This window comes from Rosa chinensis, chromosome 4 (assembly GCF_002994745.2).
Source record: "Rosa chinensis cultivar Old Blush chromosome 4, RchiOBHm-V2, whole genome shotgun sequence".
NCBI lineage: Eukaryota > Viridiplantae > Streptophyta > Magnoliopsida > Rosales > Rosaceae > Rosa > Rosa chinensis.
The window spans coordinates 60450510-60474417 of record NC_037091.1 but is presented as its reverse complement, the minus strand read 5'-3'; the positions used below and the strand labels follow the sequence as shown (position 1 = coordinate 60474417).

Genomic DNA, 23908 nt, shown 5'->3' with positions numbered 1-23908 from the left:
TGAGAAGAGAAGAAGAACCCCAGTTTTTCTATTGCAAAATGGCACATTGGATACTGACATACTGTTACTCATGCATGTCGACCATGATATAATTTATAACAATCTTACCTTAATTTATTAAGTTATAGTATTTGTTAGCTACCGTCAGTCCAATTAATTAAGTTAAAGAGTTCAGTTGGGATCTCCAGTCTCCACATGTAAACAGGTACACACAAAAAAACAGAAGAATCGAATTGCCCCAGATGAAAGAAGAAGAAGAAGAAAGTATGGAATCCCTATGCAAATATGTCTTTGATTGCTCGGAGGTCAAAACTCTCATGCATTGTGATCAAGTGGCGCCATTGCATACCTAAAAGGTTCTTTGTTTGATAAGGTGAAGTGAACCTATTATTATTAGTATAATAATTTCATTTAGTTTCTTTCTTTTATTCTTTCTAAATATTGATCAGTAGTAAATTATTACGAGAGATCGATTTAGGGTTTTGAATTTTACTATTTTAGATAGATCGTGGTCTACCGATCTCTTTATAGCCTCGTTAAATCTCTTTGGCATTTCTAGCTTCAACTGTGCGATCTCTCTACAGACTTTTGCAACTTACAAGTGTGGCATTTGCAACTAGTGTGACCTCATGACTCTGGCCCAAATCAGTTTGGAAGAGAACTCGCGACGGCAGGGAGAATACTTTAGAATTGGTTTAAATTAGTTTTGTGTTGATCGACCTGCACACTAATACAGAACGAATGTACTTAAAACTTTAGGAAAATACATCTATAATTATTGAAGATAAGAAACGTAATTGTAGAAAATGAACGATGATTATGATCGAACTGACAAACTAGCTGTGCTTTGTTGTGGACGGCACAATGAATAGGTTTCTTTTCCTTTGTGAGAAAGAGAGATGAGAGAAAAAGAAAGTGGTCACACTGTACGTAGTATTATTACTGTAAGCAACCCAACACAGAAGACATGGACTCAAGGGTCGAGGAACAATGGATCTATATATATGTTTGTTGAATTTAACCCACCTTCCATCAGAGTCTTCGTCCTTATTGCTATCTAGCTCCATCGATACCATAAAGATGATGAAGGCCTACCGGTAGTTAGCTGCGACCTGCCCTACCTACTCTACTCGAGCTACTCCATTGTATGCCCTCTCATGCATGATTAATTCTCTCTCTCTCTACCCCATTCAAATGGGTAGCCCAAATTTTACAGTAAAACACTTGTTTGGTGCGTAAAATTGGATTGAATATGCGATTATTTAGACCAAAAAAGAAGGAATGGAGGCTAACTTCTAATCCTGTGCCAGCCCAGGAGCTCATCAAGCAACACATGCAGCTGCATCGCAATCCACCACTACTTGCTCTAGTTACGGTTTCAATTTTCAAGCAGACCCAGGCTTTCCCATGCATGCCTTTAAGTTTGCTTTTACAAATTACTCAACTGAATACTTTAGGAGTTTAGGCTAGTTAATCTCCAAGCATATAAGTCTGGTTTCGAGCTAAATTCTAGCTGCTGCTCCCTAAAATAGGAACCACAACACAATAATACGGTCTGTATATGAATCGTAGAGTATATACTAGTTTAAAAATAAAAGAATATGATTCTATCAATTGCTCGATCATTACAAATATATAGCTAGCTAGATTACTATATCATCAACTTGGGCAGCTACATACATAGCCTCATCACTGCGACCTAGCTACTCCTAGCCAGAATATTAGGTTTGGGGCATCATCAAAATTAGAACTACCGCATATTCTACTTAAGTAGGACTTTTAAGAGTTGGATACTCTTCAATAAATCCCTACCCATTCATTTCTTACCATGTGAATAAACCGCGGATTATATTGGATATGGTCATTAATGTGATAGTTAAAGTGAAAATATCTCTCAGGTTCGTTCATTAGAACATTTATTGGTGAAATGACATAATGTCCCATAATATACTTTTCTCATTCATATGTTTTTCTTGTTTAGTATGCAAGCAACTTGGCAAAAAAGCAAAGGGCATGTTTAACAGCCATGAGGCATGGCACACTATACTTTACGCCACTGACGAACAATGGAATTATGAAGTTATTCATGGTATACTCAATTCTACATTTTTTGATCACATCTTTCAGAACGTCAATTTATTGACAGATGCTTTAGTTAATCTCGAGAGTCATAAAGTTGTTTGAATTATTTGTTCATATTTTTAGAGTTGATGTTTCAAGTGTTGATTAAGAACTTATGCAGTAGTCGTTTTCGTTGATTCGATGAAATAAAAAGAAAAATTAAAATATTAAATTCATTTTCTACTACTATCCCATGGCCCCACCTTTCATCCTTAGCCGAATGCCGACAAGAAAAGGCTCACGTCCCCCTCCCAGCGCACGTTAGCAAAAGCCACCACACCGCCCCACCACGTGTGCACCAAGCCTAAGTAAAAACTAAAAAGGCGCCCTTTCAGATCATCTCCCAATCCCCTGCACCGCCGCCCCACCGTAACCCCACCCTCCAAACTAGGACCACCGCACGATCCCCCCACATCCAACGGTCCACAATCCCCCCGGCAGTCTAACCACCCCCCCCCAGGAAAGCGACAGCTACAACGTCGTCGCCGCCTCTGTGCTCTCTCCCCCGTTAGACTTTCGGAAAGTGGGGAGGATGAAACTCGTTAGAGCAGCTGGGCCCCACCCTGACGCCATATCGCTTAATATATATATATATATATATATATATATATATATATATATATATATAAACCTCGGAGATCCCTGAAACGAACAAAAGTTGATGATCTATATATAACAGAAAATATATAGAGAGGGAGTCAAAGTTACAAGCCCCGAGTACTAGTCCAGCAGCACCAAGCCATTGTTATTGTTAGTTACTACTATTATTATTATTTATTGTGCCGTGTGTTTCCGGCGATCGTGATCACCGGGTAGTGTATATTTCGGCGGCACGGCGGCAAGGGAAGGTGGTTGTGGAAGTGAGAACTGGACAGGTAAGGAGGAGTAAAGGAGGTTTGGAATGAATTGAATTCAAGTTTTGGGGATAAGGGCTTTGGTATTAAATGCTGAAACCAATTCTATTTATTAAGCCAGAAGCCAAAACTTCTTTCCGTTCTACTCTTTTTTTCTAAGTTTTTTTTTTTTTCCATTCTTTACCCAACTTTTCTCTCTCTCTCTGTATCTGTCATCAAAGTATCACTGTGATTTTGGGGTCGGATACCCTTGATCGTTTTTATTATCCGCTTTAATTCAACTACTACGACGGAATGTTTTCTCTTTACCTCAGGTTTCACTTCGTCTTTAACTCTGTTTCCTCTGTTTTGAATTTAATACTGGGATTAAGATCTGAAAGGGTATTGTTTTTGTTTATATATATATATATATATGTGTGTGTGTATTAGCTGTTTTGAGTCTTTTGCTCTCAATTCTGGAGCTGATTGTTATTGTTCTGGGTTCTGGGTTGTGGTTGTGGGTGCAGTTGGTTCTGAACTGAGGAAGAGGAAGCTGCTGTTCTGTGGATTACCAGATTAAAGGTACTGTCTTTTCAAGTTTTTATTTTTGTTGTTGTATGATTTAATATCTTCCGGGATCTGATTTAGATCTTTCTTATTCCTCCACTTTGGTTTTTTTTTTTTACTAGTTTTCTTCCCATCTATTCGAGTCTGGGTTTTCACTTTTCCCTCTGTTTGTTTATTCATTTCTTGTCTGAATTCTGCTGGGTTAGATCTGATCAGTTTTGTTTGATTGACAAACAGAAATGGTAGTGGCCGGGAACAGGGAAAGGTCTTTGATTTCAATATTTTACTAATTGTTTAGCTCTTTAAAGTCTGTGGAGGCTGAGCCTCCCTCAAAAAAGTCACAACCTTTTCTGTTGTCTTTATGTACGTTGAGAACTCCCACTTTAGACTCTGTCCACTCTCTGCCAAAAACAATCAGGCTCTGAACTGATTTTATGTCTCCCTACTGTTGTGTTGAACATTGGTTTTGGGGTTTTTCATTGTTTTACTTTTGGTGGAAAAGAAACAAAAGAACTTCTGAGATGTTGGTTATGTACCCAGATTCTGTCGCTGGAAAAAAAAAAACTATTATTTTTTCTTTTTTCTTCCCAGAAATTTCCAAATGGGTATTACTTGAGGAAAATGTTTTTGATTTATTATGTTATGTGTGAGATGGAAAACTTTGTGTTTGTGGGTGGCATTTTGTATTTTTTTTTTCGGTTTTGTTGACATAACAGGGTGGTCATCTTCTTTTCTTTCCATGGGTCTTAAGACTGCTCAGTTGTAACCCACCATTACCTAATACTTTCCTTCAAAACCCACCGTTTTCTATTACTTTTTCTTCATTATGAAGAGCAATAATGTAGTTGTGGGAGCTGATGATTATTATTTCTCACTAAGCTTCTATTAATTATTGCTGTTGAGGCTCTAAGGTGGTTATCCGGCAATGTTTGAATTTCATGTCTGCTTTTGATGCATCTTTCAGATTTTTCACTAGTTTGTGATAAATCATATACACGTTCATAGAGCTGCATGAATCATTGAATCTTGTGATATTTCCCATAACTAAAGCGTTACTGTCTTCACATGTTATTCAATCTTGGTTCATATGGAATTGGTATCTAACAAATGCAATGCATTTTGATCAGCAGGCCAATTCTTGAAAATATCCCCTGCAGTAGCTTGGAAGCTTTCTTCTGCACTACAGAATCCATGTAAATATGAAACTCGGTAAGTTCTTATAATCTTGAATTGCATCAAGTTTTAGTTCTCAATGTTTCTGTCTCCATTGAAGTTTCATAATTTTTTATATATTTGAGAATATTTTCATAAAATAGATATTGAATTACTTACGACTAATGTAGAATGCTATAGCCTTCTTTCCCCCATTGACTGGCGTGGGGGTGAGTTTTGCTTTTAAAGTAAATAGGCACCCCAAGTCTTCAGGGGTCAGAGAACTCCTTTTAGCATCCACTTGGGGTTGTTCTACCTTTGCAACCCTTTTAAATCTTCCTCCTGTTGTCGAGTTCTTATACTCATATTAAAGAAATATCATTTACTGCAGAGAGGGAACCGGTGTTTGGCCAATTAAGTTTAAGCCACAAGCCTGATTATAATCCTTTTGATCACAATGAGATTACTCTGAATTCTGGGGGATTACAATCAGCAAATTGGATTGGGAAGGAAAGTCAGACCAGGGTTTTGTTTGATTCGAAGGACAATGAGGAAGATGCTGTTCAAAATGATGGAATTGACTTGACTGCATCAAGATTTGATTGTTCAAAGAGTGTGGATGATTTGGAAACCTGTAATGAAGGTGAAGTTAAAGGTTTTGCGCCTGAAAAATTAGAATCTTTAGGGAAGCAATCAGAATATTATATGGACAAAAGTGTTACAGAATGCGACTTGCCAGAACTGACAGTTTGTTACAAAGAGAGTAGTTGCAATACTATCAAGGATATCTGCATAGATGAGGGAGTGCCTTCCCAAGAGAAGATCCGGTTTGAGACAGACGTGGATGAGAAGGCATTTTGCACTTATTTGTCTCCCGATAAGGATCAGAAACACCTACTGCTTGAACAACAAATGGACATTTTTATGACCGTTCCAGATGATTTCAAGTCTTCTGCACAGAAATATGATGTAAAGAAGGATTTTGTCATTGCTTGTGATGCCAAGGATCTGGTGCAGAGAGAAGAAGCAATATATGATGCATCAGAGAAAACTGCAATTGATGTGTCCAGAGACATGATTTCCCCTGAAAACTTGCGATCACAGAATTTGAACTCCAAGTCCTCTAGTAAGGCCAGCAATGAAGCTGTACAAGATACTGTTCAGGTATAAACCTAAACTTTTATTATTGCATAATTTACTTTAGAAATGTTGTAATGGAAGCACTCCCTTTACTTCAAATAAAATGTTTTTCCCAATTCAGACACCATATGGAGTGCTGAGGGTATTGGAATTCAGGTTCCATGGTAGTTTTTTATAGGTTACCGGTACGTTGGTGCTTTTGCAAAGTTAGGAACTAAGATGGGAGTTTTAATATTTGATTAATAAAAAAAAAAGTTTACAAGGTGAAAGGTCAGATCAATAACTCTCTTTTCAATTGGAATTACACCTTTTAATTCTTCATAGCAATCATAACCTATGTTGTGCTTGTCCTTGGTCGCGCGGACTGACATCTCTACAACTCTCTTGCCACCAGCAATAATTTGGTGGAAGTTAGAATTTTAGCTAGATGCTGTGGAAAAGTATATCAATGATTTGCAGAATCTGATGTTAGTTTGCTATGGTTTTAATGCAGATATCGAGTGACAAGGAAAGTGAAATAGCAGAAACTCACAGCAGTGCTTTGGTTTCAGCAAAGGAAGAATCTAAGGATATTGAGGATGGAGCGTTCTTGAAGCGAGATCCTGTTCCTTCAGCTGTAGAACTAAACTGCCATGTTGATAAGTTATCTGACATTAGTGAAGTGGAGAATGGAAGCATTACTGTTGGTTTGGACCGTTCAGCACCTGTATCGATTAGTAGATTTCCAAACCTGGATCCTGTCCCTTCCACTGATGGATCAAACTGTCTTCTTGACGAGTTGTCCAACAATTTTAAAGCGGACAAAGGAGGAAGCAGTTCTTGTGGTTTTAACTGTTCAGACATTCTCAGGGATGTCTGTCCCCGAAATGGGTTCAGCAAACATATTGAAACTCAAAATATGTCTGAAGATGATAGTGATGACATATGTGATTCAAAAACTATTTCAAGCAAAGTTCAGCCTTTTTTAGCACCTGTGACTATTGCCAGAGGGGATTGTCCTGAAAATGGTGCCTGTCAACGTCCTGAAACTTCAAATACGTCCATGGTTGATGAGGACATTTCTGATTCAGAGATTGTTTCAAGCCAAGTTCAACATTCTTTAGTCCCTGCGACTATTGCCAGAGACGAATATCCTAAAGAGGGGAATTCTAATGCACAGGATGTTCTGATCCAAGTTCAACATGAGGTGGGAGAGACTAGTTTCTCCGCAGGAGTTCCTTTCTCGACCCTTATAAATTATAAGGAACCAATACCTTATTCAGGTACACACAGTGCTTCGAGTGAAGTGCAACATGATCAGGGGGAATCAAGTTTCTCTGCAGTAGGTAACTCATTGAGTCTTATAAATAGTTCGGGACCAATACCTTATTCTGATTCAGATGGATTCCTTCTTCAACGTGATCTGGGAGATTCGAGTTTTGCTGCAGTAGGTCATGTCTCGAGTCTCATAAATAGTTCGGGACCAATACCTTATTCTGGCAGTATCTCCCTTCGATCAGACAGCAGCGCAACCAGCACCCGCTCATTTGCCTTCCCTGTGTGAGTTACACTCCAACTTCTGATCTTTTGTATACAAACAGTTTTTTAGTTTCCCCAACTACATGATTGACTCGTTGACATGTTTTCTTTGGCATGCAGTATTTATCCGCATGAACCATTTAGCAGTCCAGTGAGAATGGCAAAAGCTGACCGGAAGCTTTTGCGTAAACATAGGGGTTGGAAGCGGGGTATTTTCTGCTGTAGTTTCTGAATGCCTCTATGTCCTTAGTTTTATGTTGAATATATGCAGCCCAAAATATTATTCGTCAATACATACATCATGCTCTCTGTCTTGGGATGTAATTTGCAGTAGGATTGTAGGTATTTATGCGTGCACTCTAAGGTCTAAGCAGTATCTTATAATTTTTTCATTTTCTCTCATTGGTTTATTTTTGCGTGTCAAAATTATTTAGTCACTGTAAATCTATTAGATTGCTGAGTTGTATAAGAAAATTGCCCCCAGTGAGCTCCTGGTTTGGTTTATCTTTGGTGGCCTGGTCCTATTTCAAGCCAATTCCTAAGATATTGATTGATATATACAGATTGATTAATCTTAAGCAAAAAAAAAAAACTTGATAAATATATTCCAAGAAGAAAATATTCAAAGAAGTTGCCCTGTAAAAATGAAAGGTATACGTACCTTCTGGCTCAATTGGAATGACTGGATTGCTGCTAATCTTCTCCAGAAAGGATGTAAATGGCTTTCCTTCGACTGGAATGAATTCTTCATCGTTGTTTGCTGGTAGGTTTGGAAATGGAGGAACAAAGGCATCTTTGAGGCTCATTTCACTTTTCCTCATAATCCTAAACAAATGGAATGTTATTCTTCAGTATGCCACTGAGATTTCTATTGCTTCCAAGCCTAGTATTGATAATAGGCTTCAATGGATGAAACCTGCTGCAAACAATTTCAAATTGAACATGGATGGTTCCAGATCTTATGCAGGAGTGATTGGAGCTGGTGGTCTCATTAGGAACAGTTCTGGTGTTTGGATTAAAGGGTTCACTCACAGTATGGGAGTTGGTGAGATTGTCGAAGCTGAAGCTTGGGGCCTTTACATTGGCTTAAAGCTTGCCCTTGATCTCCACATTAAAAGATTGGAAGTTGAAAGTGATTTGGCCATTGTGGTAAATCTCATAAATTCTGGAAATATTGATAGTCACCCTCTTGGAACTCTTATTGCCAATTGCAGAGATATGATACAAGAGTTTGATTTCTGTTCTATCCACCACATCCATAGAGAACAGAACTTTGCCGTGGATATTTTGGCAAATGATGGTATTTAACTTCTCTTGGCATGGGAAACAATTTTTTGGGATCAACCTTCCCCTCATACAGTTCAGACGCTCCTTGATGATATTGCTGGCAGTGGCCATACTAGAGTTGGAGGCTCTACCTTCCTGTTCTCTAGTTAGTTTCCTTTTTTCTTAGACCCTTTCGGGCTTCCTTGTAACCAAAAAAAAAGAAGTTGCTTCCTGCTGTTTATATTGGGCTTCAGGATGGCATCTGGGCACCGGTGAATCCAGGTACGAGGAGAACGTAAGGTTTTCTTGATAGTGAAGGCAAGATGCTAAATACAATGTATCAAAGAAGCTGTAATATATAATTTGTTAAATATTTTTCCATATTTTTCCAGGTACCGGTGAATCCAGGTACGAGGAGAACGTAAGGTTTTCTTGATAGTGAAGGCAAGATGCTAAATACAATGTATCAAAGAAGCTGTAATATATAATTTGTTAAATATTTTTCCATATTTTTCCCTATAAAGAAAATTCACCATTGTTTCTCGGGCTACATGCTGGTTTACTCGGTAATGTTGAAAACTTATTTCAATGCCATCCAACTCTAAAAGTTGGCATACATGAAAAACATGGATTCATTTACTACTTTAGAAGAAAATTACTAGCAAATTTTTTTTCTTTCCGTTGGGGTTAATATATTCCAAGAAGAAATGCAAAGAAGTGGCTTTGGTACACTGTTTAAATTGGGCTTTGGGTGGCTTCTGAGCAGTGGTATACACAGGGTTTTCTCTAAAGTAAAGGCAAAATTTTTGATAAATTAAATGTCTCAAATAAACTGAATGAGTGTTTTTTTAAAGTGAAGATAAGATGCGCGATGAAATGTCCAAAAATTATAAAAATAGATGATTTAACATATTTTCTCATGAAGAAATTAACCACACCATTTCTTAGTTGGTTTGCTTGTAAAAGTTGGCATCATTGCTGACATTGCATACATTTAGAAATTGAATCTGAGCTGGCCACGTTATTGATTTCAATGCTCTAAGGCAGCTAGCCCATGAAGAAGAAAGAATTTATGTAAGCTACTAATTGCATTGTTATGATTCATTTGACATACGAGGTGGCCTTTGCACCTTTTGAGCTATGCAGAAGTTGGGATTCTGATACACAGAATCAAGAACATGTCATAATGAAACAGTAGAATATCTTTCTTTCTCCCCTTATGGGCAAGAAAGGGTTGTGCTAAAGTTGAAGCTAAAACAGGTATTAACATTTTGGGGTGATGCAGTAGTGTGAAATTAAACATTAATGTTGTTATAAAAAAGAAAGGGTCCTACTTGTATGGTAGTGTATAGAAGGTGACAAAACCAACCCAAATGGTGTGAAACCCTTTAAAAGGGAAAGCATATATAGAATAAATATATACAGACATTTCCATCTACTCAAGTGTTTTGGAACTCTAAGTTTTGTGCTCTGTGTATTCCTCCCATCTCTCTCCTTTTCTCTGTGAATTTCCAACCAGTACCAAGTACTTATAACATTGAGAGCAGCTAGCTAGTCTACACATTCACAATCATCTCAGATAATTCAGATAGTATGGAGCTGGTATTCTTCACCAGTGTCACTATGCTATGCATTCTTCTCTCTACTTTGCTAACACCTTGTGCTTATTCTCTGCAAATTCAAGTGCAGCCATGGAGTAAAGTAGCTGGTAATCCTCTCTCTCTCTCTCTCTCTCTCTCTCTCTCAAGATGAAAATGAAGTCGTATTAATTACGTTGTTGCATTTCTGAGCAGCCAAGAAAGAAGTTCAAGTCTCTCAGCTCCATGCATTGCCATGGCCAAGAAAGCTTCAACTCACTGAAATAGAAGCTACTGTAAGAACAATCATAGCTCTAGCTTCCTCAAACATATCTTTTCTCATTAATTCGTCATCGGTTTTTAGCTAAGTTCAACTCAGTATATCACTTCGTAACTAATCTGCTTCCGTTCTATGTTCTGAAAAACAGGTTGTAGGACAAGAAGGCCAAGATTCAGCACCTAATCACAAAAAGCAGCCGAAGCAAAATGTTCTAGCGGCAGGTATGTAGATTAGCATTGGAAAAACTTGTTCATGATCTCTAATGATGTTTGCTCATGATGAAAATATGTTTAGGAGGGATTCAAGTTTAAATTTTGTGCGGTTAGCCAACTGCTCTCTTGGTTGAATAGCTAATAAGATAGCTACAGCTAGGGATTTCTTAAAGGCGTGCAATTCTATGTAGTTAATTTAGTTCTTCCAAGTAACTAAGAATGTCATTTAGTCAATGACCTACAGAAGTAATTTATTTTTATATATCAGTCACGTCCACATTGACCTAAATCAATTTGAGTGATTAACTAAAACCAATTAATATCTATGACTTCAGGTACTAAGCCATTGATCCATAAAGAAGAAGAAGAAGGTGTAGAGGTGAAGCACAGAAGCAGTTCAGGGACGTGGCAGGAATGGATGGAGAGCGACGACGAGGAGAAATCGGCGTTCTTCACAATGGATTATTCGAAAGTCAGAAGACGACGCCCGATACACAACAAGTCCTTGAAGCCAAAGGGCGTTAAAGTTGCAGCAGCAGCAACTCCATGAAACATGCATGTTTCGTCTCTAGCCTGGATCAGAAGTAGTACACAGACAAAACATAAGCGCTGCGGATACACACATTACTGGTTAATTTTGCAAAAAGCAAGGTTGTTGTAATTAGGGAACTGAGGCATATGTCTTGCAACCATCTCTTGTGGCCGACATTAGGGAGCAAAGCCCAAGATTTGCTTGGTTAATTACTAACTAGGAGTAAGGACCCTACTTTTTCGTTCTAAGCCTTCTTGTGTTGTGTTTGTTCACTAGTAGTCAAATGTGGGCTACAAACCCCAACATTTCGTAACGTGGTCTCTCTTACAACTTACATTATTTTTATAACTATAAGCTTAATTATAACTATAGTATAGTATAATTAGTATAATAATTATTAGGTGTAACCTAATATTACGTGCTTGATTATAGTAAACAACATTGTTTTGTAATACAAGTGGGTGACAATCATCCTTGGTAGACTCGATTCCTGTAGCACGGTACAATTTTCACATTTACATATGTACTTATATTATTTACACTAATTAGACTAATTAATTAAGCTAGCATGCAATTCTTAAGTGATATATTAAAAGAGGTATGCATGCATTTGAATATTGGTGCCCTAATAGGGAGCGTTATATTTGAGTAGTCTTGAGCTTTTTAAAAAAAATAAAATAATAATAATAATAATAAAGGATTAGGCGATATCAGGCCTTTGTTAGCGGTCATTGCGCGAGGCGCTTACCCTTCTCATAAGAGAAGAGGACCGCTACACCTGGGAACCCACCGTCCATCCCCCTATTTAATATTATTAAAAGAGAAAAAGAAAATACAATAAAAGGAGCGGAGGACCAGACCAAAACCTCTCCTGAAAAAGAAGAATATAATGATCCAAGATTTGAGGTGAAGAAACTCAATTGAAAACTATAAAGGCCTCCGAAAAGAAAAACCCAAAAGCCACTGATCTTCTCAAGCCAAAAATATAGCAGCAAAAGAGTAATGTAACCAGAGCACCAATTTTCATACAAGCACCAACTACATGGGAACCATAAATGTAGAAAGAAAATCCAACAGTAGCCAACATTGATGACCCAATTGCACGAATTTATCATTACTTGTTGCCCCTTCATGACATGCTTAAAAAATATTTCCATCAAGTCCATGAAATACAATCCCGTTAACCGCATTGATAGGGATAACCCAATGAATCATAATGCAAAGGTAGCCAGATCACTGGAGGTTGGGAAGCAAACCACTACAATGAAGAATAATTCAAACTCAAATTTACCATAGAATCTGCAATCATGTTATCCTCACGATAAATTTGAGAACATCTAATCTCCATGCCACGCATTTGGTCAAGCAATTAAGCCAACGAGTCCGTAAAGACCATGGAGGCTCAAAAACCCGAGAATAAATACATTGAATCACTTTCCATATGCCAGCCAGAGATGATACTATCCACTTTTAAAAGCAATATCAATTCCAATGATTACCGCAAGAAGGTCTACAAAAAAAGAAGTTTGAACCCCCAAAGCTTGACAGAAGCCACCCTGAAAAAGACCATTAGCACTTCCAGGGGCGGAACCAGGATTAAGAGTTGGGGGGGGGGGGGGGGGGGGTCCAAATATAAAAACACTCTTTTTGTCATCCTAAACACAAAATTGAAGTATAAAAAGAACAAATACAAAAGGTAAGATTAAAGGAATTCATATATTGAGGTATGGTATTAAAAGAGAAAGGATAGACTATATAGTGGTGGGGGTTGCGTTCAAAACTTCAAATATAGTATAGCTCTAATAATCAAGGTATTCATGATCGGCAAGGGTCAGCTAATTAAGGAAGTATTCAAATTGGCAGGGGTTCGGACCCCCCTAGACCCTTATACAGTTCCGCCACTGAGCACTTCTAAACACTCCACCACAAGAAGCAGGCCCCGGGATTTCCCTTAGCCAGACCGTCTGTATTCAATCTTGATCTGATTATGTTAAAACTTAAAAGCATGATTTTGACTTAATTTGAATGTTAGATATATGAAGTCATGAAGAGATGTTAGCGGAATTGTGCGAAGTTTTCTTTCTTATTATATAGTTAAGTGATGAGTAATCTAGGTAAATCATATTTTTGAATATACATGTATCTCACATTATATATATATATATATATATATGTATGTATATATATATATACATATATATATATATGTATATATATATATATCAAACCGTTCGAGAGCGGACGTCCGCAACCCAGAAAAAGTGCGGAAGTCGTTCCTCCGGCCTCGATCAAGCTTCGATGGGGCGGCGCGGCTTGCCGGACTGAGGCCAGGGGTCAACGAAGCCAGTCTGCGGTAGGGTGGAGTCGCCGGCGACCGGTTTGCAGCGCTGCCCAGAACCTGCAATTGCAGGTGAGGTCGGTGCCCAGAAACCTGCAACCCCGACTTCCTCCGACCTCGATCGCTGCCCAGAAGACGTATGGGATGCCTCCGGCCTCCATCCGGCAAGCCCTGCACTATCGTCGTGGCCTGAAAGTGGCTACTGCGCCGACGTCCGCACTTTAGCGATAGTGCAGATGTCCGTCTTGTTAAGGAAATTAGAATCCCTCCCGTCAAGGCTCACAGAGTAGACTGATAGAAAAGTAAACAAACCACAAGACAAGCGACAAGAGAACACCGAGATTTAATGAGGTTCAGCATAAATCCATGCCTACGTCATCCCGAGAGATATCTGTTCTTCACTATGAGAATAATTACAATACAAGATACAATTGAGCTAAATCACCATAACCCAAACCCATAACCCTTGTACACCCACACTCATAGAGTTTCCCAAGAACTCACTCTCACCCAAGAGCTGTATTCACTCTTAACATCTCTGCACCCTTACCCAAGAGATATACACTATCTTGTCGATGATCGCATGCACCGACCATGCCTTGGTTTACTACATATGCCCTCTATATATAGGCACCCCAATTATAATCCAATTGGTAGTAGGAAAACCAAACCTTCTTGTACAGGAGAAATATCCTATTCCTGATAGGAATAAACTTTGACATCAACCATGTCCAATTAGGAAGACTAACCAAGTCCAACTAGGACTTGCATTTCCTAATTAATTCTCATCACATCCTAACACGTCTGTGATCGGGCATATATATATATATATATATATATATATACAGTCCGTCTCAGGTGCGGACGGTACGGATTTCCAGTTTTCCCCAACTTTCCGACCACATTTTCACATCTCAACCATTTAGTTTATAGGTCCTAATGTATAGATCACCTCTGCAAAATTTCAGCAAATTTGGTGATCGTTAAGACATCCAAAACTGTAATTTATCATTATAAATATGAACGGTTCCGGTTTGACAGATTCAGTCCGTTCGTGTAAATTGTAGTTTTGGATGCCTTAATGATCACCAAATTGGCTGAAATTTTGTAGAGGTGATCTATACATTAGGACCTAAAAACTGAACGGTTAAGATGTAAAAATGTGGCTAGAAAGTGGTCGAAAACAGGAAATCCGTACCGAAATTTATGTACGGACGTCCGCACCTGAGAAAAATCCTATATATATATATATATATATGGTCCTTGACCAAAAGCCCCAAAATGAGCCAAAGTTATCCCACTTACCTCAGCAACAAATTTTTATTCTCACTAATCCAATTTGAATTGAAATAACAATTTTACCCTCACCCTTAGTCTAATTAATGAATTACAACCACATCCCTTCTCTCCTCTCTTTCTCTTTCTCTTTCTCACGCAGACTCTTTCTCCGGACACGACACAGACTCTCTCTCTCTCTCTCTCTCTCTCTCTCTGAACCAGTGCACAACCTTCAGCTTCATTCTCTGGTCTGGATGGCCGGTGGCGAGACAGGAAGACGATGACGTCGATGGAGGTGATTCTCGGTGAAGGCGCAGATCCGGCGCCATCAATCGTCGCCGATGTTGGTGGATCGGCGGTCGCAATTCAGAGCAAGTTTTGTGAAGGCGTCGAAGCGGAAGAAGAGAGAGAGGATGGTGAGGGCTCTGTTCCTCGACCGTCAACTACCACCGGCAGACCAAAGAGCATCTTTTCCGGTTGCCGGAGCTGAGTGTCTGGAAAATGCAAGGCGGGAGGTGGAATCGAAGGAGAAGGTTACGGTCCCGTTGCCGGCTGAGTTTTCTAGGCCCGAGTTGTTGAACGAGCTGGAATCGGCCTCTGGGCATGTAAATTGGCTGTGAAAGGACAGAGCTAGCTAAGCTGCAAAAGGAAGAAGACGACTAGAACAGTTTTCAAGCTTATCAACTTGTCCTTTAAAACGACGCCGTTATGGCTGCTTCTTCTTCTTCTTATCCTTCTTCTTTTTTCCCTTGGATATATGAGGTGCCAGAGATGCAAGTTTTGTTTTGGAAAAGTTAATTAGTTGGTGATCGGCATGCGACATTATACATGAGACACACTGTATATGCCAGTTGTATGGAGTATGAATTTGTAATCATTTGCCTTGGATATATGAGGTGCCAGAGATGCATTCACACAAAGACCTATATGACAGTAATCATCCATTCTTGAAAATTATTCTAGCTTGAAATCATAACTTCTTTTTTTTGTTTAAGTAATGGGGCAGAAAGAAAGAAAAAAAAAGTTTTGAATGTCTATTGGGGGGCAATATACGTTTTTAAATTGATGCAATCCCTTCTTTTTTTTTCTTTAATCAAAGTTTTATTTATCTAATTTTAGGAACATTAGTTCTCATTTCGGTAACCGAAACGTCTATTGGGGTGCAATATACTTCTATTGGGGGGCAATAGACGTTTTGAATTGATGTAATCTCATCTTTTTTTTTCTTTAATCAAAGTTTTATTTGTGTAATTTAAGAAAGATTGGTTCTCATTTCGGTAATCGAAACGTCTATTGAGAGGCAATAGATGTCTATTGGGGGACAATAGACTTTTATTGCCCTTATATTGGGCGGAAATAGGCGTATATTGGGGGACAATAGACATCTATTAGGAGGCAATACACTGCGGGGGCAATAGACATCTATTGGGGGGCAATATACTTCTATTGGGGGGCAATAGATGTCTATTGGGGGCAATAGAGGTTTTCAAAAAAATCCGGTGCGCAGCGGCCGGTGACCTGATTCCGGCGGCCGATGACCGGATTCCGGTCGCCGGTATCCGGTGACCTGCTCCGGCGAAGTCTCATATGGTTTCTCTCTTCCATTTTCCCTCTCTCTCTCTCTCTAAGTAACAAATGAGTGAGGGGTAAAATGGTATTAAAAAAATTAAAAACAAAAAAAAATCTTAATTGGGTATTAAGGAACACTCCCTTAGAGTGTATTGGGTAAGAAGGAATTAAAAAAACTTAATGGGGTTAGTGGGATAAAAATCCGTAGAAATGGGGTAAATAGACAAAAACCCTATATATATATATATATATATATATATATATAACATCATGCGTTAGTTCTTTTGATCTTATTCCATCACTTAGTTATCGATCATCATGGCCGATCATTGGAGTTTTGTACGGTACATTATAGTCATCTATACTGTTCTTTATATGAGCAAATTATATATATATATATATATATATATATATATATATATATAACATCATGCGTTAGTTCTTTTGATCTTATTCCATCACTTAGTTATCGATCATCATGGCCGATCACTAGAGTTTTGTACGATACATTATAGTCATCTATACTGTTCTTTATATGAGCAAATTATGACTTTGCTTTTAATAATTTGTTTGCAAACATAATTCTTGACTGGGAACTCAACAGCACAATAAAGTGATAAACAAGATAATTAAGACTAGTTTCTTGTGTTTCTAGACGATAATTATTTTTGCATGGTGCCTAAAGGTGCTTAGAAAAGAGATTCCAGCAAAAACAGATCTAGAAGAAGAAGTCACTTTTTAAAACGTTCTACTAGTCTTCACTTGCTCTACTTAATATATATATATATATATATATATACAGATCATATCCAGAGCGGAGCTCCGCTTTGAAAATTAACGTGTAAAGTTCGAGTTTTCGGTCACTTTTCGGTCGCATATCCATATCTCGACTGTTCAGTTTTTAGGTACTAGTGTATAGATCGTCTCTGAAAATTTTCAGCCAAAATGATGATCGTTAAGGCATTGATTATTTCCTTAAAGCTAGTACGGTTCAGGTTGACAGATTCAGTCCGTTCATTTGTTTAAGTGAGTTAGATACCTTAACGATCATCAATTTGGCTGAAAATTTGCAGAGATGATCTATACACTAGTACCTAAAAACTGAACGGTCGAGATATGGATATGTGACCGAAAAGTAACCCAAAACTCGAACTTCATAAGTTAATTTCATAGCGGAGCTCCGCTTTGGATAAAATCTGTATATCAGATCCTATCCAGAGCGGAGCTCCGCTTTGAAAATTAACGTGTGAAGTTCGAGTTTTTGGTCACTTTTTGGTCGCACAACCACATCTCGATCCTTCAGTTTTTAGGTACTAGTGTATAGATCGTCTCTGCAAATTTTCAGCCAAAATGATGATCGTTAAGGCATTGATTATTTCCTTAAAGCTAGTACGGTTCAGGTTGACAGATTCAGTCCGTTCATTTGTTTAAGTGAGTTAGATACCTTAACGATCATCAATTTGGCTGAAAATTTGCAGAGATGATCTATACACTAGTACCTACAAAACTGAACGGTCGCGATATGGAATATATAAGTATTCCAATCAAACTATCAAATTAAAGTAAAGTGAATTATCAATTTTGGCTATTCAACTATTTAATTGGGAAGGATTATTTCTTCATTCCGCCCTGAGCCTGATAGAGCTAGCTAGCTAACGTTTTTGGGACATGGGAACGAGTGGCAAATCAAACACGACTCCAGCTCGTTGTTAAATTGGTAGTGGAAATGACCAGGATTGATGAAAAGCAATGCATATGATGATCGAGTCAAATATGTAGACAAAGTGTACCAAGTGGTGTTGAGCACGTATGGTCTTTCATCTCAGATGTGGATTGTCTATACTAATATATAGAAGTTGGAGGAAAAAGTCTAAATTTGATAATTAACCATTTATTTATTTTTTGGATTAATTTCAATTTACCTCTCTGAGTTTTGAAGGTGTCATCATTCCACCCCATCTCCTCTCAATTTTGAATTTTTACCCCCTGAGCTTTTCAATTTTGCTCAACCGTGTCCAATGTCTCATTTTCCGTCCCAATTGGAAGTTAAGTCAGATAATGGGACCCACTTTAAGAGTTAAAAAGGTCATTTCAAGACAAAAATATATATAAAATTAAAAAACCCTCATTCTAACATAATCCGACGTCATTTGGGGCCCTTGCCCTTGCTCCACCATCCCCATTATCCTCGTCTCAACCCCTGTAGTAGAAGCCACCTTGCTCGACTCCTCTTCATCTGATTAATTTCACAAACATCTGATTAATTTCACATAAGAAACTAATTATGGAGCTGATTCTTATGCTCATAAGCTTAATAACTTTCAACGTTTATCCATCAGTTAACTTCTTCCTAGATATTTCAGTTACAACAAGCTCCAAAAGCCGAAAAGAACCAGAAAAAAAAAAAAGACAGAGAGAACAAATTCCACTTCCTGCTCACCATTTTTCATCTCAACTTTCTCCTAAACATGAATTATGTTCACAAACCAACCATACCACACAGCGAGAATCATCAAAAACAATTGAATTTTGATCATTATCTCCAAAACCACAACCGAAAAAAGAAGAAGCAAAAACTACAAGCTCACCTCCCACTGCCAAATCCAAAGGAGGAAACGAAATTTCAGAGACCGAAGTCAGCGGCGGCGACCATAACAAAGCTGATGATTCTTCGACAACGAGGGTTCTTGAGACGAGGATAATGGGGATGGTGAAGCAGGGGCAAGGGCCCCAAACGACGTTGGATTATGTTAGAATGAGGGTTTTTTAATTATATATTTTTTTTGTCTTGAAATGACCCTTTTAACCCTTAAAGCGGGCCCCATTATCGGACTTAACGTCCAATTTGGACGGAAAATAAGACATTGGACACGGTTGAGCAAAATTGAAAAGGTCAGGGGGTAAAAATTCAAAATTGAGAGGAGATTGGGTGAAATGATAACACCTCCAAACCTCAGGGGGTAAATTGAAATTAATCCTTATTTTTTTATACAAAATTTTTATATGTATATTTCCTTTTACCGGAAACAAATCTAATAAGAATTAATGAGATCGTCAAGTGAAACCATTTCCAGCCGAAAAGGAATCCTCTTTTCAATCTCAAGCCTGCGGGCGACTGTAGCATCCATCACAATTGTTCAATGTTATAAAATGGCTGTTCTCTAAAGTTTACGGAGTTCGTGAGCATCGTTTTGGAGTTCTCAACATGATATTGATCGTCTTGTTTCTACCCCCTGCTTGCTCCAAATGCATTTGTACGTGATTGGCGACTAGTGTTAATCTCGTTAATCGGTAAACAAGAGGACACCCTCTGATCCCATTAATCGTGCTCGTAATCGATCTTTTGGCTTTGGACCTCCAACCTAACTGATATTATGATGATGACATTTTTGAGGTTGTTTTTCTATAGTGTTTGAATGTTTTGTACCATATATAGTTGTCTGCATTAGCGATATTGTTGGTATAAACAGGATTAGTAATGTTGTGTGAGATTTCTTTTGGTCTTTTCCATTAAATTTATGTTTTTTTCTTTTTAGTTTTGTATAAGTTCGTGCTTCAATTTAATAATTTTTTACTATAAATCATTTCAGCATTGCTTTCTCTTGTTACAACTAGTGTACAACTAGAACTAGCTAGACGTATGTAAAACTTTTTTAACATATCATTCTTCCACTTGAAATAGATGTATGTAATACTCTTTTAACATTCTTCCACTTAAAATAAAATGGAGTTTTTTTTTTTTTTATCATTTGCCTAATCCAAATCTTCAAATGAAAGAAAAACAAAATTAAAAAAAAGGAGCTTCTATATTTATACCTCCCTAATTTGTATTCGAACATATCACAGTATTTTATACCATTATACTTTCAGTTTTGCCCTTACTGTTTTCTCTCTGCACCCTTCTTGCTAGTTCCTACGTCCACTACTCCACATTATCTGGGTCTTCATCCCAAGTGACTTGTCTCCCCCCTCCCAAGTTAATGACTCCTCCACTACTTCCAAATGAAACAAAGCAATATGTTTAAACATTTATGTCCATCTTATAAGATCAATCATGAGCTCAATTTGGCTTACTTCTCAAATTGGATGTTCAGTACCAGTGCTAGTGAACTTTTTATTTTTGAATAAAGGAGTGGTGCGGCTGCCCTAAAGCCTTGTTAATGAACTTGAAATATGGAATTCTGCAAATAGAAAATCCTTCGAAAACTCAATTCATAGATAGAGGATTGATATATGAGATAGACGAAAAGGTTTTGAGACTTTTTTTCTTTTTTTGCTTTTTAAGTTTGCAAGGACAAAGTAGGATTTTTTGTTTTGTTTGAAAGGAGGACAAAGTAGGATTTTCAAAAGTTCAGAAATGAAAGAGGTCGGAAGATATGAATAGGAGCGCTCCTAAAAAAGAAAAGAAAAAAAAAATTAATCTAAGAAAACGACAGGTCAAATTGGTTAATGACAACTAACGACGTGACGTTAGAATAACCGCGTGGGCGCTGAGCTTTCATTAGAGTAAGTCGCACCAAAGCGACGTCGTGGAGATGCAGCCTCTCTCAGCCTCTGGCTTTTTCTTCAGAGGCAGTAGTAGCTAAGCAGGAGGACTGGGACAAAATCCAAAAACACCAAATTCCAAAAGAGATTAGAGATCTAGTCCCAATGGAAGACCTGTGGAAGCGAGCCAAGAACTTCGCGGAAGAAGCCGCCAAGAAATCCCAGACCATCACCACCTCCTCCGCCTCCGCCAAAATCTCCGACTTAGTCTCCGAGACCGCCAAGCGATCCCGCGAGTTCGCCGCCGAGGCCTCCAAGAAAGCCGACGAGATCAAATCCGCCGCCCTCAAGCAAGCCGATCAGATCAAGTCTCTCTCCGTCTCCGAGATCATACCTCCTCAGCTCTCCAACCTCTCCCTCGTCAACTCCTCCTCCTCCGCCTCTGCCTCGGTCAATGAGCCTTCGCCGGAGGAGCTTCAGAAGTTTGGAGTCTCCGACGATCTCAGAGACTTCGTCAAGGGACTCACTTCCGATACCTTCAAGCACTTTCCGATCCAAGGTGAGTAATCCAGCGCGGTTAAAAAAGTTCATTTTAGCTGAATTGAGCGGTGATTAGTGGTTTTTAACCGAAATGTGCGTTGCTGGATTTGGTTTAGATGAAGCGGAGGAGGTTTCTGAGGTGCCGACTACGGCGTCGAATGTGAGGAAGGATCTGACTGAGTGGCAGGAGCGCCATGCCACTCTGGTTCTCACTACTGTTAAGGTCAGTTTCCGATTCCGATTCCGAATGCATCTGAATCATCATAGTCTTGTAAACTCTGATTTGTTGAAAGATTGAGCTGTATTGTGTAACTCTGCATGATGCTAGTTGATCCTCGAGATGAAAGCTTTTCTTGCTACGGAATTAGTGTCTTAAAGTTTAGTTGCTGGTGCAGAGATTCCTTTCTTCATGCATTCCGAATGCATCTGAATCATCATAGTCTTGTAAACTCTGATTTGTTGAAAGATTGAGCTGTATTGTGTAACTCTGCATGATGCTAGTTGATCCTCGAGATGAAAGCTTTTCTTGCTACGGAATTAGTGTCTTAAAGTTTAGTTGCTGGTGCAGAGATTCCTTTCTTCATGCATTTCCGATTGAAAAGTGCAGTGTATTGATGATCTGTGGCGATTGCTGTTTACTTTGTTGCAGGAGATTTCGAGGTTAAGATATGAACTGTGCCCACGTGTTATGAAAGAAGGAAGATTCTGGAGGATATATTTTACCCTTGTGAGCAGTCATGTGGCTCCGTAAGTATCATTTCATTTCAGCTAAGCATTTTCGATTAAATTGATGGTTTACGCATGTGTGTGAGCTTCTTTCATGCTAAGTGAACATGAGTATTGAACAAGAAGTAAGCAAGCATCTTACTTTAGTCAAGAGATAACTTTGCACTGAGACAACTCAGACAAAAGGTAGATGCTCCTTTGTGGGGTTTTAGAGGTTGAGTGTGACTATTGTTAGGAAGAGATTTGTTAAGTTGAAAAAAATTGCCTCAATCATAGACTTTTCTTTCACTGACTGTGAACTTGTGATCAGATATGAGAAGCAATATATGGAGGAGTTGAAGCTCAAGGAAGCAGAGCAATTGGAAGATGATAAAGCGAAGCAAACACCTGTTGTTGGAGAGGCTGATAAAGCAGAAGGAAGTGAAACAAACAAGAAGAGCTTAACTTCCAAATCTTCATCAACTGAGCAGGACTTGGATACATTCCTTTTGGGGGATCTTGAAGACAGCGATGGGGGTCAAGGTCCAGTTCCTTTACCTTTTGACTTGTCAAGTTCTATAGTAGTTTAGTTTGTGTATAAATCTGGCGCACTGTTTTACCTCAAAGATGCACTTACGTTCCAAGTTATTCCTTTAAATTCACTTTTGGTTGATTTTTAGTTTAGTCTTCTGTCTCTTAAAAGTTTTAAATCCCTGAAGGAATGGGTCATGGGTGGGAGTGGGACTTAACTTGTGTTTTACATAATTTAATTTTGGAGGCAGAAGCAGTTAACTAGAAATTGTGATAATCCCATGTGCTGTGATTTATTATTGATCATGGTTGGGTATGTTTCTCTCTGATTAAAAGCCACTCTTTACTCAGTGAAGCTGTGTACAAGTTAGAAATCCTTTATTGTCTTACAAGACCTTTCTAATTTTCCTTGAACTGCTCTGAAACATTCTGCTCCTTATGTAGGGTTTTCATTTTTGTTTACTTTATCCTTCTGTTTGTTGACAATTTTGTACTTCCAGATGATGGCAACGACAATTTTGATGATGATTTCGACAAGATTGGCGATTCGGTAAGCATCATTAACCTAATTCATTTATACAATTTTTTCCTTTGTCGATTACTAGAACCTGTGAGTTCCGTGCATTTCTCAGTTTCTATATTAAACCCTTCCATCTCTGGTTTAGGAACATTTGTTTCACAAATAAAGTACTGCAAATAATAGGAGTCATCTATTGGATACTTGCAGGATGTTGATGATGAAAAGCATGTGAAGAAATGACATCTGCAGCCGTTCATAAATTTTTTACTAGGGACACTATGAAGCAGAACGCAAACATGGTTCTGTAACAAATGGATGAATCATGGAACTACCACCCAGCAAAGGGAAAAACACTGAGCTGTTTTTCATTATCTCTGATTTCTTATTTTTTTAAATTTCTTTTGGGAGCTGTAGAGTTGATTACTTTGTAGAACCTGAAGCGAGATGGCATTTAAAGGTCATTCATTTGTTATATTTGTCCTAGAGAGTTGGTGATTCCCGTTTACGTCCAGATGGGTCGACCCAACTGCCTGATTGTGTACAGTTTACCTGATTATGTTGAATATAGTGTATCTATACGTGCGCCATAAATTCGTTCATTTCCTGCATAATTTCTACCTATTAGACAACCAAAGCTTCTTAAGATTCAACTTTGGTGTGTCAGTTACCGTTCGACAATGATTGAACTGAAAATGAGCTATCAACATTTTACAGGCATATTAATAGGGCTAAAAGAGTCGGAAG

The 23908-nt window shown here is 38.4% G+C and overlaps 3 protein-coding genes across 7 annotated transcripts; all 3 read left to right on the top strand.

Annotated features, from left to right (window-relative positions):
• Nucleotides 1–2768: 2768 nt before the first annotated feature.
• Nucleotides 2769–7741, top strand: LOC112197193. Of its 4 annotated transcripts, none has more exons than XM_024337788.2 (6): nucleotides 2769–2996; nucleotides 3482–3536; nucleotides 4652–4730; nucleotides 5065–5837; nucleotides 6307–7352; nucleotides 7452–7741. In XM_024337788.2, the coding sequence occupies exons 3-6, from the start codon at nucleotides 4721–4723 to the stop codon at nucleotides 7561–7563; spliced, it is 1941 nt and encodes a 646-aa protein (XP_024193556.1). In that variant the 5' UTR covers nucleotides 2769–2996; nucleotides 3482–3536; nucleotides 4652–4720; the 3' UTR covers nucleotides 7564–7741. The 4 variants fall into 4 exon arrangements, with proteins under 4 accessions (XP_024193556.1, XP_024193557.1, XP_024193558.1 ...); XM_024337789.2 differs by having other exon boundaries at nucleotides 4649–4730; XM_024337790.2 differs by lacking the exon at nucleotides 2769–2996 and adding an exon at nucleotides 3085–3289.
• Nucleotides 7742–10064: 2323 nt separating this feature from the next.
• Nucleotides 10065–11497, top strand: LOC112196619. Its single transcript, XM_024337013.2, has 4 exons — nucleotides 10065–10305; nucleotides 10391–10470; nucleotides 10603–10675; nucleotides 11002–11497. Exons 1-4 carry the CDS (start codon nucleotides 10191–10193, stop codon nucleotides 11214–11216), a joined length of 483 nt encoding a protein of 160 aa, XP_024192781.1. The 5' UTR covers nucleotides 10065–10190; the 3' UTR covers nucleotides 11217–11497.
• A 9399-nt stretch (nucleotides 11498–20896) lies between these two features.
• On the top strand, nucleotides 20897–23763 carry LOC112197436. 2 transcript variants are annotated; one of them, XM_024338108.2, is made up of 6 exons: nucleotides 20897–21427; nucleotides 21525–21631; nucleotides 22058–22155; nucleotides 22445–22656; nucleotides 23145–23194; nucleotides 23310–23763. In XM_024338108.2, exons 1-6 carry the CDS (start codon nucleotides 21034–21036, stop codon nucleotides 23328–23330), a joined length of 882 nt encoding a protein of 293 aa, XP_024193876.1. In that variant the 5' UTR covers nucleotides 20897–21033; the 3' UTR covers nucleotides 23331–23763. The 2 variants fall into 2 exon arrangements, with proteins under 2 accessions (XP_024193876.1, XP_024193875.1); XM_024338107.2 differs by having other exon boundaries at nucleotides 20899–21427; nucleotides 23372–23763.
• Nucleotides 23764–23908: the final 145 nt, after the last annotated feature.